Source organism: Stenella coeruleoalba (assembly GCF_951394435.1).
Source record: "Stenella coeruleoalba genome assembly, chromosome: 16".
Classification (NCBI taxonomy): Eukaryota; Metazoa; Chordata; class Mammalia; order Artiodactyla; family Delphinidae; genus Stenella; species Stenella coeruleoalba.
Window position 1 is genome coordinate 972677 of NC_137162.1, and position 16129 is coordinate 988805.

Below are 16129 nucleotides of genomic sequence, written 5' to 3' on the forward strand. Positions count from 1 at the left end.
GTTTTCACCTCACAACGGCCCCACAGAAGGCGCCACACAGCACTTCCTCTGTCCTTCCCGAGTGGCCCCCAGTCCCCAGCCCTCCCGCCTTCCTGCCAGGCCCGCGGACCCAGACTGTGCGGCGACCCGATGCGCCCAAGCTTTCGGGGCCTCTGGAGAGGAGAGCCTCCGGAAGCACCCGGCCTGGCGTCTCCTGGGCTCCCAGAAGGTCACCGCATCCAAGACTCAAGCCGCGTGGTTGCAGACAGCTCTCAGACCCCCGGGGTCACAGCGCGGTGGGCAAGTGGGTTTTCAGAGGACCCGGAGGGCTCTGCCCCACCGCTGGCCCGCAGCCAGGACACACCCAGCTCCGCGGAGCGCACGGCCAGATCAAACTAGCCCAGCAACTGTCCTCCTCGCTTGATAGCCCAACGCCAGCTCATCCGTTAGAGGGAAATAAAGAAGTCGAGCCTAAATGCATAAAAAATTATGATGGAAGCCCTAAATAAGGCCCCGGCTGCAAGCTTATTGAGTCAAAAATCAATCAATCAATGAACAAGTGGATTAGGCGCACCTCATAAGCCCCAAAGAAATAATTCGCCCAAACGCTGGGATTTAACAGTTGAGGACCAAATTCCAACACTTTTAGGAAGTAAATAATGAAAAATCAATTTAAAGAAAAAACAGACCAAGAAGCCTGGGCTCTGGCCCGCGGACACGTTTATTGCTGAGTGCCGTCTCTCGGCTGACCCGAAAACTTCGGGAGGCGCTTATTTACTTCCAGCACCTTCCAGAGATCAATATTTTTAATTTGGATCCAGTTATTATTTTTCACATCACAGCAGCGGGGAGCAGAGTAAAGTGGCTCATATTTTAGTGCTAAAAAGATCGATATGACAGTTTCACCTTCCCTGCAGCCCCTGCCGCTGCCCGGCCGCACATCACCACGTCCCACGGGGCTGCAGGGGCCGCAGCGGGAGCGGCCGTCCCCCACCCCCGAGGCCGACAGCCGTGATTTAGCTGAGCGTGGAGGGCCCGGTGCCCTCGGAAAACCAATCTTGCTTCCCTCACTTTATCAGGCCTGTCTGGACCCACAGGCGGGGCGAGAGGCTGGGAGACGGGGCGGGGCCGGAGGGGCCCCCGAAAGTAGGTCGGTTCCCTCATCAGGATGCGTTTGCCCTCCTCCCCTTCCCTGGAGCAGAGAACATCAGTAAGCGCCGTTACTTTTCTATAAATTTTCCCTAAAGTCTCATCCAGGAGAGCAGAGACAGGGAAGGGGCGGGTCCCGGAGCAAGGAGCCAGGAGGGTCCAGGAGAGCAGAGACAGGGAAGGGGCGGGTCCCGGAGCAAGGAGCCAGGAGGGTCCAGGAGGGCGTCTCCTCTGAAGGGGCGTGGCTTCCGGCCTGACCCTGCACAGGCACTGGGCCACCGAGGGGCGGGGGGAGGGCCCTGGGACACGGCTGGAAGGCCGGCCCAGACCCTCCTGCGGAAGGAGGCCACCAAGGCCAGCGTGGACCCTCCAGACTTGTGCTCCGCCGGTGAGGGGAGGAAGCAGCCCCCAACACGGGGAGGAGCAGGAAGAAGAGGGGGTTGCTTTGGTGGTGACCTGCCTTCACGGGGTCCCGGGCCCAGGAGCCACCAGCATGGACAGTGGAGTGAGCGGGAACGCAGATGGACCCTCCAGGGCGAGGACCTCCTTGGGGCACACACAGACCCCCACGCCCACCCCAGGCGCCAGGGCCTGTCCTTGGGCCTCCTGGTCTGACGTGGAGAGAGAAATGCCGTCAGGCCACTGCACGCTCTTGGCCTGGGGACCCATGGACAGGTGGGTTTGCAAAGCGCAGCTTTACGCCAGGGATGGAGAGGTGCTTCCTGGAGGGGCCTGAAAGGGTCGCTTCTCCCAACTTCAACATCACCCCCGCCCCCGACCAGTGAGGCCACGGTCCCGGGAAACCTTTGTGAGCCTTGAATTTGTGTCAGTGGGTTTCTGGTCTGGCCACACTCTCACCCCACAGGAAATGAAGCCCACCCATGCGCCCCTTCCAGGGGCCAAGTTAACCGCGGATGAAGCTGGAGGCCGGTGGTGGGAAGCAGAGGAGGGCGAGCCTGGGACCCTGGGCAGCGCGGGGCCTCCACCTTCCAGGTGCAGCCCCGGAGACCCTCCCCCCACCGGCCTTCCCGGTGCCCTGGGGACACAGGTGCCGGCCACTGACAGCCGCTGACCCGTCTGCCCAGACGCACCCCCACTTTCCGAGCTTTGAGGGGAAGTCGGCACTCTCCCAGCCCACGGACGCCCGCATGGCTGCCCCGACCCCATGGCTCCCCCTGGGCCCACGACCCCAGCCCGGCGCCAACAGGGGGAGCCCTCCACCAGCCTCCGGCCCGTGCTCCCCGGGCGTCACGTCCACTGGACAGACGGCCACGCGGCTCAGGTCCTGCAGGCTGACGCCGGACAAGGGGGACTCGCGAAGGCGCCGCCAGAAAGGCCCCTCCCGGCACAGATGCGTGCGGGGCTGACATGGTGCCACTGCGGGAGGGGAGGGGAGGGGAGGGGAGGGGCGAGGCCACGGCACGGGGCAGCCATGCCCGCCCCGCCGCAGAGACGGTGGGGGCCGCCCGCCCTCTGAGGGGGCGACGCCCTCCAGGCTCCCCGCCCAGTCGCCTGAGCAGGCCAGGTCGGGAGGCTCTGGGGGGTCCTGCCCAGCAGGCTGGAGCTGATGCCCATGGCCGCCAGCTGCTCCACCAGCACGTGCTTCGGGGAGAAAACCAAGCAAGGGCCTGTGCCTGCCCTCACGTGCTCGGAGCACCAACCCTCTGTACCAGGGGCTCCCCAGGGACTTGCGTCAGCCCCACCCCTCAGGTGGCCCCTCTGGTACTGCACGTTGGGGTCTCTGGGCCAGGCTGCGCGTCCTGCCTCAGGAGCGAGGTGCCTACCCCATTCTCCTCCCCTTCTTCATCACAGGTGACCAGGTGAGAGGGGCACGTGAGTGGCCACTGGCTGTGCCTGCTTGGAGCCTTCACCAGCCCTGAGCAGCCCTGAACTTACTCTGATAAACAGCCCACTCTCCTTCCTCTGAGGAAAGTCCCAACCCACCTTGGGGCCCATCCTTGTAACTGAGAAGGTTTCTTCCAAGCATTCTTGTATGAATCACTTTTCGGACAAAGTCACAGATTCACATCACATGCCCGACTGTTAACGCTCTTCCACCGGACTCCATGGTTAAATCCAATGATGTACGGGGGGTGCTCACACTGCCACTGCTGACGCTTCTGTCATGAGCACGCATGACAGACGCGGGGAGCCAGGCCCTGGGAAGGGGCGGGATGTGCGTATGAAAAGGAGGGGCACTGGAGGGAGGAGGGAAGGGAGAGGCCCGGGAGGAGGCAGGCTAGCACTCTGACCTCTCCTGGGGCAGCTGGTCCACGGGGCCTGTGAAGCAAGGGCACCCGGGGAGGGCAGGGCTGGTGCAAAGGGCCTGCAGTACCTGCAGGGGACGGAGGAGGGAAAGAGCAGGACGGAGGGTGCGTCGGGGTGGCAGCCACCTTCCTCGGGACGCGGGCTTGCAGAACGCAGCACCACCGCGGTGCAGGAGGGATGGCTGAACGACAGCCGTGCCCCCCTCTCTTGGTCTCCTCTGCATTTTTCTTTTTAAAGGCATTTTTTTTAAGATTTTTTTTTCACGTGGACCATTTTTAGTCTTTATTGAATTTGTTACAATATTGCTTCTGTTCTACGTTTTGGTTTTTTGGCTGCCAAGCATGTGGGATCTAGTTCTCTGACCAGGGATCGAACCCACACCCCCTGCGCTGGAAGGGCGTCCCAGCAATAACCGGGCTCACCCCACCACGTGGTGCCTGGGAGGGACTCGGGAGCCGCCGTGGGAACAGGGAGCGGGTGGGTCAGGCCTTGCAGGACCCCCGCAGCCACACCTCAAGGGACCCCGCAAGGGGCTCACCGGAGTGGCCTCTTCTGGGCACTCCTGCTTGCGCTCCCTGGAGACGGTCACCTTCCGTGAGCGCACCTGGCATGGCGGGAACAGAACCCGCGTCTGAACTCTCCGGGGGATTAAAACTGGGCCACCTTGCCTCTTTCAGGCAAACACAAAATCACTGGGGGATGTCGGGCGTCGACGTCGGCCAGGAGACCCAGGGCGTTTACCACCTCACCACGGAAAACGCTTGGGCGAAGGCCGTCCAGGGCGCTGGCTGCACAGCCCCACCCTTCCTCTGCTGGGAGGCCCGTCCAGAAGCCCACGTCCGCTCCCGCAGCCTTGGGCAGGGGGCGGGGCCGGGGAGGGCGGGTGCCTCGGGGGTTCTCCTTCACTGTCGCGTGCCCTCCAGCCCGCCCCTGCCCCCACCTCCCCAGCTATGCCCTGCATGAGCCTTCTGTCTTCCCAGCCTCCTCTCGGGGAAGCTCGCCCAACCCGCGGTCTTCAATACACGTACACCCCGATGGCCTGGAGGTCTGTCCTCAGGCCGGCACCCCCCCGTGAGCTCACACTGGCGCATCCATGGCTCTGGACCCACGCTGGGGGCGCCCGGGGCATCCACGTCCAGCCCACCACTGCATCCTGGCCCCTCTGCCCCAGGATGCCTCCTTCCCTGCTCAGAGCACGGCTGCCGGGCACCGGCACGCACTGGCACCAGCCCAGGCCCCGGGCAGCACAGGGAGCAAGGCTGCTGCTCCTGGACTCTGGATTCGAGGAGGAAGACACGGTAATCAGAAGGCCAACCCCAAGCACACCAAGGTGGCCGGTGCCCAGAGACGAGGGGGGCCCGGGGTCTGAGGTGCTGCAGCGGCCTGCGAGCTCCCTCCGTCTCACCCATGGCTCTGATCACGCCCAGGGCCAGGTCCTTGGCCCATGACGGCGGTTCATGAGTTCCCGGGAACGGGACGGGCGATGCCAGCACGCCATGCTGGTGGCACCTCTGAACGAACAGACTTCCAGCTCGACTTTCCCGAAGGACATGCAGGTGGGCAGGGACCCGGCCAGTGGGCAGGGCCTGAGGGAGGGTGGCCCGCCGCAGGACGCCCAGTGGGGGACACTCTGCCTCCTCAGGCCTGAGCAGACCAGACGAGCCACGTGCTTAAGTGAGCGGCCACTCGGGATGGTTCTTAGAGGCAGACAAAATTTACCGTAATCATTTTATTCAAGTCTGAAACTTGCCCTTCGAGCAGCTCCTGCTTGGGATGGGAAATGCTGCTTTGCCGCCATCTCCTGGTGAAAATGGGCATCTGCAGGCTCCTGGTGTGCCACGGCCCCCAAAGCCACAGCCCCCAGCTCGCTGCCCACCCAGCCACAGCTCCTCCAGGCTGCAGACCCTGCTGGCCCAGAGCCCCCCAGGACGCCGACCCCCAGGACACAGGCCCCCAGGACGCTGACTCCCAGGACAGAGCCCCCCAGGATGCCGACCCCCAGGACACAGCCCCCCAGGACGCCGACCCCCAGGACACAGGCCCCCAGGACGCCGACCCCCAGGACACAGCCCCCCAGGACGCCGACCCCCAGGACACAGGCCCCCAGGACGCCGACCCCCAGGACACAGCCCCTCAGGACGCCGACCCCCAGGACACAGCCCCCCAGGACGCCGACCCCCAGGACACAGGGCCCCAGGACGCCGACCCCCAGGACGCCGACTCCCAGGACACAGCCCCCCAGGACGCCAACCCCCAGGACACAGCCCCCCAGGACGCCGACCCCCAGGACACAGGCCCCCAGGACGCTGACTCCCAGGACACAGCCCCCCAGGATGCCGACCCCCAGGACACAGGCCCCCAGGACACAGCCCCCCGTGTTTCCGTGAGCCCCCCACCATTATGCTCATCACCAGGTGCAGCTGCAGGTTCAGCTCCTTCTGGGAACAGGCTGCAGTTTTCTGATCCCTATTAATACCTGTGACAGCATTTATGTACAAGATAAATTCATTTCAATTTCCTTTTTCAATTAATGGCCTATTATTTGAACCACACTCAGCTAAAATACTGCTCCAATACTATTAATCTTGTAAAAATTAAATTTTCCTCCCTCTGACAGCCAGAGGCCACCAGGCTGGGGCGAGAGGGTGGCCATGTACCTAGGCCATGTACCTGGCCAGCACTGCCCGGGTCCCCTCCAACAGGACGTCCAGGGGACCCAGCAAAGGCGGTTCCACGCACGACACACTGAAGGGGCGACGGACGGGCACGACGGGGATGGGGCCGCAGGGCCAGGGCCAAGCAGGATTTTATCACAAACCATTACGGTCCCAGTCAGGAGACGGGTGACAAACACACGCCTCCCCTGGGGAAGAGTCTGGGATGAGGTCCAGACCCGGAGAGTGGAGCACCACTGGCCATTCCCGCCGCCCCCCACCCCCCCGCCCCGGGAAACATGCCCACACTGGACTGTGGTTGCAGGAGGGGACCACCGGCAGGACAGCAACCCTGGAAGGCAAGCCAGGCCACAGCCTCGCAGGGCCAGCCGACACACCCACCCCTCCTTGGGCAGGCTGGACCTTCGTCCTCAACTCCCAGACACTGTCCAGTCCTGCAGACACCTGGAGCCACAGCCTCAGGGCCTCAGACCTGGGCTCATCCCCATGTCTGATGCAGTGCCGTCCCGTGCAGGGTCAGTCCTGCCCAGGGAGGTGCAGCCCTGAGCGCCGTCCCAGACTGGAGCCAAGCAGGATGTGGCCCTGTCACCGACTAACGTGCCATCAGCGCACCTAAGACCGAGAGAGGAAAACGCTGCCGGTTCTAATTGAGAGATGCTGTGGGTGTTAGATGCACCCGGGTCTCAGATGTAAATGTGACAATCGACTCGTGGAAGAACAGACTGGAGGTAGTATCGTCCTTAGGTACCTCCATGCACCAACCGGACAGGAAGATCTTCCGGGCGTGTCATTTGTAGCGTCTGCAGTGGTTGCAGATTACTCCACCATGTGGCTGGTCCACAGTCTAAAAATACCTAATTCTGGGTACTTAAAATTACTTCCAACTTCTGTTATCAAATAATTTTTGATGACCATGCTTATACACAACAGTTTGCACGACGGCTACTTCTCCAGGGAAGCTGCTGAGTGACGGCAACGCTCTTCGGCAGGTTTCTGTATTCCACTGCGAACTGTGAAGTCACATTTTAAGATAAATCTCCAGGGAAGAGGAAGACCGAAATGAAGCGCTCAGCCCCCAGGCGCCTCCAACACAAACCTCTTCTCAGCCCACCAAGCATTTGGCTGGAGGAGAGACGCAGGTTTTACGTCAGCATGTCACGACAGGTGACACAAAACAGACCACAGAGAACTAGAAAACTCAGCATTTCAAAAAACTATGGAAAACTTCCACAGACAGACAGACAGAGACAGTGGGAGCTCCTGGCCGTCCTGAGGCCGCAGCTTCTGTGCACGAGAACCGAGGCCCCGTCCACTAACAAGCTGATACCCACGCTCCACTGTTGACTCAGTCCCAGGCGCACACAGAGCCCCACGGGGCACGGAGGCCGGGCCCAGAATAGCTCCCTCAGCGGACGGACGGCCTCTGCCCCAGGGAAACAAGCGCCTCCACCCTCCCTCGGCCACCCACCCCGCCTCAGTCTCTGGTCCACTGGGGAAGGTGTATCAGATATGTCAGCCCTTCTGAGGAATCGGTTTGATTTCGCTGATTTTCTCTAATATTCTATTTTCTATTTCACTGATTTCTGTCTTATTTTATGATTTCCTCTCTTGTAAGGGCGCTGGTTAAATTTGCTCTTCATTTTAAAATCTTCTAACGTCAGCATTTGATGCTGGAAATTTCCCTCTAAGCGCTACTTCAGGTGCATCTCACAAATTTTGAAGGTTTTTAGTTTGTTTTTCGTGTAATTGGAAATAATTTCTAATGTCCTTTGTGACTCATGGGTTATTTACAAGTTTCTTGTTTATTTCCAAATATTTGGGGCTTATTTCCAGATACCGCTTCTGTTTACTCCTAATTTAGCTCCTCTGGGTGACCTCAATCTCCTACACGTGCTGAGCTGTGTTTTCGGCTCCGATTTCAGTGTGTGGAACGTTCCATGTGCACACACAGGCCAAGGCTCGTCCAGGCCCCAGACCGTCTGTGCTCTGGCCGCCAGGGCGGGAATGCTCGAGTCCTCGGGACGGACCCCCTCCCAACCACCGGCGACCCTGCACCCACCCCGACAAACGTCAGAGCAACGCTCGCCTTCCCAGGGAAGAGAGTGGAGGCCGCCTCGCCCCTCGGCATGCCACGTGCCACATGCCCTGTCCACGTCCCAGGGCTGCGCGTGCAGCCGCCAGCCCCGTGTCCCACGGAGGCCCGTGAGCTCATGCCGGCTGTCAGGGACTCTGCCAGCTTTCCCGCACACGTACCTCTGACACGGGTACCCGCACGATGGGCTGCCACATCCCCCCTGGGGAGCTGCCCCCGGCGCCCTGGCCCCGTCACAGCCCTCGCTCTGAAGGCTCCTTCGGTATCAGCTTGGCCACTCCTACCTTCTCAGAACCCGTGTGGACGGTCTTTTTCTTCATCCTTTTACTTGTAAAATACCCATCTTGCCACCTAAAGGAGACTGTGAGGACCTGAGCACGGTGTCCACGAGGCAGAGGCGACCAGGGCCACGGTGGGCCATGGCGGCTCTACTGGCCGAGCAGGGACCGAGGTCTCTGAGAGGGGGAGGTGACGAGGGGCCCCGCTAACCCGCCAGCAGCAACCCGGGGACGATGCTGACCGCCTGACGCTTGTCACAGTGACTGGATCTATGGGGTTTACACATTGTACCAAACTCTGACAGATCCCAGCCACGACCTTTTCCAGCCCTTTCCTCTCCCGGCCCTCCTGGCGCTCCAGAGACACCACCTGACGTCCTGGCACTGGGCGACGCCCATCGCCAAGTCCTTCTTTCTCCACAGCTCCTGCGGCTGCGGCCCTTCAGGGAGCTCCTCCTGACGCTGGGGCCCTAAGCTGCTGATAACGGTGTGATTCTCATTCCAGACGCTGCCATTTTCATCTGAATAAGTCCCACTTGGGGAAAGCATTTTTATTTGCAGGATGAACTGTGGAGAGGGAGCCGTCGGGGAGAAAGGGGAGAGAGAGGGGGGCTGTGTCCCCGCCCTCGAGGCCTTGCTGGGCCCGCCACCGTGGGGTGAGGCCCCTGCGAATGCGGGGAGGGTCCCCCCGCCGAGCAGCATGGCAGAGGCAAGACCCCGGGATGCAGGATCTTGCAAATGCAGCTAAAGGCAGAGACACGAACCTGCAGCCCGTGACCACCTCACAACTGGCATCAGACGCCCTGAATTTAAGGCCTGAAACCTGGCAGCAGCCTCTCTAAGCAGAGGGGAAGCGCGGTGGCACCTCTGCCCCGGCCGCTCTACGCAGGACGCTCTTCCCAGCCCCCACTCCCCGCACGCAAGCCCCGGTCCAGGCAGCGGGCATACGGTCACCTGCTGCCGCATCTCTGGGCCAGGGATGCCTTGAGGAGGGGACCCGGCAACCAGCACCTGCACCTGCAGCAGGGGACGGTGTGAGGGGAAGGCCGCGGAGGACAGATGACACAAGACACTAGGGAGCACAGGCGGCCTCAGGGCTCCCCAAACACGGTGAGAGCCTCCCAGCAGCAACGGCCACTCAAAGCCGGCCGACCTCGCTGCTCCGAGACGCCCCCGCCTGGCCCTGCACCCGGCACGCCCGTGGCCACCACGCCAGCCGGGGTTGCTTCCCTGGGCGTCCGCCGTCCCCCAGACCACTGTCACACTGTAATTCACGCACGGCCGCCTGTGCCCGTGGCAGAGCTGGCCGCCGAGTCTCTTTACGTAATCAGAGGATGGCAGCTCCAGAAGACTCCTGGCTTGGCCAGCGCTTACTCCACGGAAGGAAAGTGTGCTCACCGTGAAGTGTTCCTGGGACTCGTAGTTTTCATCCAGGTAGACCCGCGCCCTGTTATACTCTTTCATCGCATCACCGGACAGCAGCTCTCTGGAAGGAAAAGAGGGAGCTGTTTAACGCACAGCCACACGGACACCGCACCCTCTTATAGGAGCGCTTACGAAGCACAGGAATGGCAGCTTGGAAACCATGCTTTACGTTGTCCTGAAAACAACAGCAACAGGGGGGAAGGAAGGAGGGGGGGAGGGGAAGGGGGAGGAGGAGGGGGAGGGGAAGAGAGGCGAAGGTGGATAAACTGAGACCCACTCTGTGCCCTCAGCGCAGGCCGCTCCATGCCGGCCGTGGGATGAGCAGGATGGGGGCCCCTCGGGAAGCTGACACGGGGGACTCACCCAGAGCCACACACCAGGAAAGCTCGAGTCCACAGCCTGTGGGGCATCCAGGCTGTTTGCGCCCGGTCCTCACAGAGGCCACGTAGGCGACCCCAGGCCTGGGCAGTCCCGCCCGCCTTCGCTCCTCACAGGAGAGAAGCTGAGGACCGTGAACAAGGGGCCAAGGCTTTGCAGCAAGAAGGAGGGAAGGGTCTCCAGACGTCCCTTATGAACAGGCTCCAGCCCTGACTGCACACCTCACGGCCACACTTTGTCACCACAAAAGCCTTCAGCAGGCGGCCTCGCCGCCGTCTCTACAGACATGACTGGGGCAGAGCTTCCGCGCACCCTCGAGTTCTGTGATGGCGTGGACGGACGCAGGCACCTGATCCCTCCCCCACCAGCGCCCCGGCAGGGGGTGGAGGACATGGGTGCCGTGTGACCAGCCAGCACTCAGGGCAGGAAGAAGAGGGGCTCCAGCTTTAAGGAGTGACAATGAGGAAGGCAGGAAGGAATAGGGGAGAGGGGAAGGAAGAAGAAAAGCCTTGAGAGGATCAAACTAGTCCTCAAGCACCTACCTGCCTGCTGGGATGAACCCCAACATGCTTTAGGGGGCGAGGCAAGACGCAGACACGAAACACACACAGCAGTAGAATCAAAGTTACTGACATGTTGAAGGAGCAACAAATATGACCCATAATCTACAAAAAAAGGCAACAGAAACAGATGTAGAAAGGATAAAAATGATGGAGTTTGCTGAAAATAAACTTGAAACAGATATTATAAATGTAACCAAAGATTTAAAGGAAAACATGGACACAAATGAAAGTTCTAGAGCTGAAAAATACAGCCTCAGAAATAAATTCACTGAATAGGCCTAACAGCAGATTAAAACGTAAAGAAGAACAGACACAACTATATCCAAACTGGAGCAAAGAGGAAAAATGGACTGAAAAAAACAAAACAAAACCGAAAGAGCTGTAGAGACCCGTGTGACAGTCTCCCATCAGGAAGCCAGAGTCCAAGAACAAAAGAGAAGGGAAGCAACCACGCAAAAGCGTCTCCCAAATCTCAGTGAAGTCATAAACCTACAGGTTGAAACAGCTCAAAGAGCCCCAAGCAAAAGAAACACAAAGAAAATCAAACTAAAGCAAAACAATCAAGTTGCTGCTCACCAGCTAGAAAGACAAACTTAGCAGTCAGGAAAAAAGACACACGATATACAGAAAATGAAGACGAGAACAACAGCCCAGTTCTCCTCGGGAACAATGACACACAGAGAACAATGGGACAATACCCTTAAAGCACTGAAGGGAAAAAATGGACAAGCTAGAATTCTGCTCACAACAAGAGCATCTTTCAAAAACAAAGACAAAGACCTTTTTCAGATAAACAAAAGCTGAGAGAATTGACCAGCAGCAACTTGTGTTGAGATAAATGTTCAGGTTCTCAGGCTGAAGGAAAATGGTGCTGGAGAGAAAGCTGACTGTACGGAGAAGGACCCACCCCGGGAGGGGCAGGTGGCTCTAGTCAAACAGGTGACATGTTCTCCCACTTTTTAACCTTTTCAAGAGGCAACCGACGGTTTCAAGCAAAAATAACAACATGTGTGTGACGCAGAGCACAGGCAGGAGTAAAACATGTCTGACAACAGCAGGGGGACGGCGGGGGACGGCAGGGACGGGAGCCGTGGGATCCCGCGAGCTCGGACGCACAGCCCTGCCGGGCGCTGCCCCTCACCTGCATCTGCTTGTCGCTGATGTGCCCAGCTTCTCCAAAGGTGTTCTTTTCTTACTGACTTACTGCAGTTCTTTATATATTTAAATACTGACGATTTCTGTCAGTAAAGTATGTTGCAGATATCTTTTCCCAAGTGTGGCTAAACTTTTACTTTGTTTACAGTGTCTCTTGATAAAGCTTTTAACTTCAACATGGTCAAATGCGTCAGTCTTTCCTCTTGTGGGCTGCACTTTTTAAAGAAATCTCTCCCTAGATGCTCTCCTACACTTTACTCTTGAATTGTCCTCGGGCCTTTTACATTGACTCAGTAATAACTGAAATTCATCCCTGTGTGTGGAGAGAACAAAACGTGCTGGGGACCCAGCTTCATGGTTTCCTGGCCCAGGACACCAGGGGTACCGCCCCCTGACCCAGCCGCCACCTGCTGCACACTGGGGCGAGGCGGGGCAGGAGCTCCGCTGCCGCGCATCTAGGTGCCGCCTGTGCACACACACGCGTGCACGCGCGCACACACACACACACACACGCGAGGCCCTCGGGCCGGGGGAGTTGAGGACACCCCCCTTGCTGTGTTTCAGTAGTACTGCAGCGAGTCCTGCCTCTCTGCACTTCCACATCGATTCTAGTGTTGAAGTGTTAAGAAAACATTTTGATTGAAATTGCCTTAAATTAAAGATTATTTGGGGAAAGTCTGGTAGCTTTTAAAAATTGGCCTTTTAACAAAGGACCCCACAATTTGACAGCTGAAAACACGGATGGCTTGTGGCATTCCACGCCACTGGGGACTGTGACAGGGGCCGAGGCCTGGGACAGCAGCTGGACTCAGCCCCAGGCGGGGCCCCAGGCTGAGAGCCTATAGAGGCCACCCACCCGCAGACCTGCACACCACACGTGGCCCCGGCCCACCCCACCCACAGCCGCCTTCAACGACCAGCCTCACAAGTGGCACGTGTCACCTCCCCACACTCTGCCGGTGGGAGCTGTCACAGGGCCCGGGGGTCTGGGGTCGGGGAGGACAGGGCCACATCGCAGGGGACACAGTGCAGAGAGGGTGTCCCAGGCACTGGGGCCAGAGTCAGGAAGGACGCTCTGGCGGCTGCCGATACCCAGGGCTGTCCGGCACGCAGCCTCTTGGCCCAGGCCTGCCGTCCCACCTGTCCTGCCCCCGCCCCTGCGCCCACTTCCCGAGGCCCGGGCCCTCGCTTCCTGTGTGGCGCCAGGCAGGCCCGCCGTCCACAGAGCCACACCGACGATGGCGCTCTGTGCCCGTCCCACTGTGACAGAAAAGCTGTGGGCTGCTGCATGGACGTCAGCCCCGTCTGTCCCCGGCCGCAGCAGAAGCAGAAGCAGCAGGCTCACAGCCATCGGGCCACATGACCGCATCTCGGCCTGGACCCGAGGGGCGCTGTCACCCCACCCCGGGCCTCGCGCTCACACGAGCGTGCCCCCCACCCCAGGAGGAAGCAGAGGGACAAGCGGCTGCCCCGGGACGTACCTGACGAACTTGTCCACGTGCGACATGGAGGCTTCATAGTTCTTCCCTCCAAACTCCTGGCAGTGCAGGGCCAGGAAGTGCGGCCTGTGCGTGTGCACGACCTGGGGAGGAAACACGGCAGCGTCAGGCCCCTGCGGGGTTCCTGCCACAGTGCTTTCCCCACAAGTCCTGAGGACCTCGGTCCCCAGGGCCGTTCCCTCCCCGTTACTACAAATCCTCAGAAAGGATTCACAATTCCTCAGAACCTTCCTCAGTAATCTGGACATTTCCTCCCAACTACAGAGTCCTGCGTGTCAGCTGCAGGGCACCTGCAAAGGCCCAGAGGAGCAAACATGCATCCTAACCTCCCACGTGAGGGCAGCCATCACTGATGCTGCCACGGCCGCCAGCGGGACCGGGTCCAGCCACGCGGCCCCTGGGCAGCGGAGCCAGCTTGGCCCACCTCCTCTCAGCGCCGCCCACCCACCACAGCCCTCGGGGCCAGGCCCGCCGCGTCTCCCTGGTCGCCAGGGTCCCCTGCCCGACTAAACTGGCCACACTTCGGCCACTCGACCTGGAGTCGTCCTCGAAGCTGCGGCTGCTGACCCCCCCAGCGGCTCCTCCAGGAAGCTCACAGGGATGGTCCCGAGAGCGCCGTCCAGCTGCCCCCCGCTGCCCACACCCAACCCAGCACGAACCCAGCCACCCGCAGGCGGCGGCACGGACCTGCGTCCCACCCCTGCCGTAAGCCACGTCAGGCGTCTCCGGGCAACCCACAGGTCACCTGAGCAGGGGGCCAGGAACCCACGGCCCTGCCCTCCTGGGGCGCCGGGGACAGCGAGTCACCGATGGGGCACACTGTGTGGCGACGAGGCGGCTGTGCCAGGACACGCGCCGGGGGCGTCAGCACGGCCTGGGGGAGCAGCAGGGGCAAGGGCTCCTGGGACCGGAAGGGCAGCGATGGAGGCATACCAGGAGGCCAGGCAGGGCACTTGGAGGCCGAGAGGCTGCCTGTCCCCGCCTGCACCCGCCCCTCTGCCCTTCCTCGGCTCTGCGCTTCTCCGCCCCCTCCCTGGTACCTGCTGACACGGCAACACTGCCAGCTCTGAAGCCTCACCCAAACCCACAGAACTACCTTGTCCCTCCCCAAGCCCACCGTCCCAGAGGCAGGTCCCCTACACAAGGCCATCCGCGCCTAAGGCCACAGTGTCAGCGCCTGAACCTGACCTCGGCCACCACCGCGTCCTGCCCGGAGGCCAGGGCACCGTGGACAGGTGAGGGCTGCATCCAACGGGCCTTGCGGAGATGGGTGCTCCGGGAACAGCAGCTATGTGGCCCCTGATGGGAAGCGGCTGCGTCGAGGGTTCAGCCAGGCCAGAAGGTCGGCCACGGGGACAGAGGACGCAGGCCATCAGGCCCTGGGCGCCACGCTTCTGCGAGTCTCGGAAGGAAGCACTGCCCAGCAGCAGCTGCCCCTGACCCGCAGACGGCAGGCAGCACGTCCAGCCTCGGGGAGAGTGAGGGACCTGGTCCTGCTCCAGCTGTGGCATCGAAACACAATCCCCAAGACGGGGAGGCTCTTGAAACAGGAGGAAAGTTCAGGCCAGAAAGTGTACTTTTCAGCCACGCGGGAAAGGCGATGCCAGCGGGTAGAGCGGCCTGCCCGGGCTCGCACCCTACGCTCCGCTGAAGCGGGTTTACGGGACGCCCACCGGGTGCTTCTGCTTCCCACTGGACACAGGCGTGGACCCTCTCTGTCCCTGGTCACCAGCCGCAGGGCTCAGGCTCTCGGGGACGGGGACCAGAACAGGCCCAGACGTTTCCCCAGCTGGTGGCGTCACAGCCCTGCCCGGGGCAGGGGTGGGGAGGAACAGGCGGCTCGCCTCGGTGAGCTCAGTCCTGCTCCGCGCAGGCGCTAAAACACAGACTCCGAGACAAGCTGGATGCCACGCGCCGGCGGCCCCCTGGCAGGCGCCCTCACACACGATGCCCCCCGTGCAGCCCTTGCCGGCATGGAACGATCACAAGACAAAGTTCAGGAATCCCAGGGGTATCCATGCAGCAAATCACATTCACCAACCGGAAAAGACTGCAGAATGGTCTCCGGGCCTGAAGCCTGGATGCAAAGGGCACAGGGGACCCCAGTCAGGAGAGGCGCCGGGCCAGCCTGGGTCAGATCACCAGACCGACCTGCCCTCAGGCCCAAGGTCGAGTGTGCACAACGCCAGCCACGCCCACAGCTGCACACAGCAGCCTGGTCACACGGAAGCCACCAAAGGCTCCCTGATGTGTGCAGCTCTGCCACCCACCCTCTGCAGTACCCAGAACAATATATAAAACCAGACCTTCACAAAGGGGGCACAGAATTCCCCCAGGAGCAGCTCCTCCCCGGGAAGCTGGTGACTTCACACAAGGTGAATGCGACGCTCTGACACACGCAGATCGTCACGAGCGCGACTGTGAGGTTCGTGACACCAGTTCCTGCAATTCTGCAGCGTGTTCTTTGCCCAGCTCTACAACAGGCGTGGGAAAAGGAGAAGGAAGCCCCAGAGACGCTTGGGTTTTGTGGGTGAAGACGGGGCCCCGAGTCAGTGACAGGTTCCTGCAGTTCACACTGTCACCTCTTGTAACCGAGGCTGCAGGTCACCAGATCGTGGCTGGGACCACGACCCAAGTCCCCAGTAAAAGCCAAGCGGAGCCGCTTTCC

At 60.8% G+C, this 16129-nt stretch overlaps 1 protein-coding gene across 2 annotated transcripts in view; it reads right to left on the reverse strand.

The window, feature by feature from the left end:
* INPP5A (inositol polyphosphate-5-phosphatase A) overlaps window positions 1-16129 on the reverse strand; it is a 178104-nt gene that overhangs the window by 84344 nt on the left and 77631 nt on the right. Inside the window, exons 3-4 of one of the 2 annotated variants that reach the window (XM_079900603.1) lie at window positions 13444-13544; window positions 9840-9927 (exon numbers count right to left, since the gene is read on the reverse strand). In XM_079900603.1, the coding sequence (XP_079756729.1) occupies window positions 9840-9927; window positions 13444-13544 (189 nt within the window). Of the gene's footprint in view, window positions 1-9839; window positions 9928-10786; window positions 11244-13443; window positions 13545-16129 lie in introns of those variants that run through there. The other variant, XM_079900604.1, reaches the window with a different exon arrangement.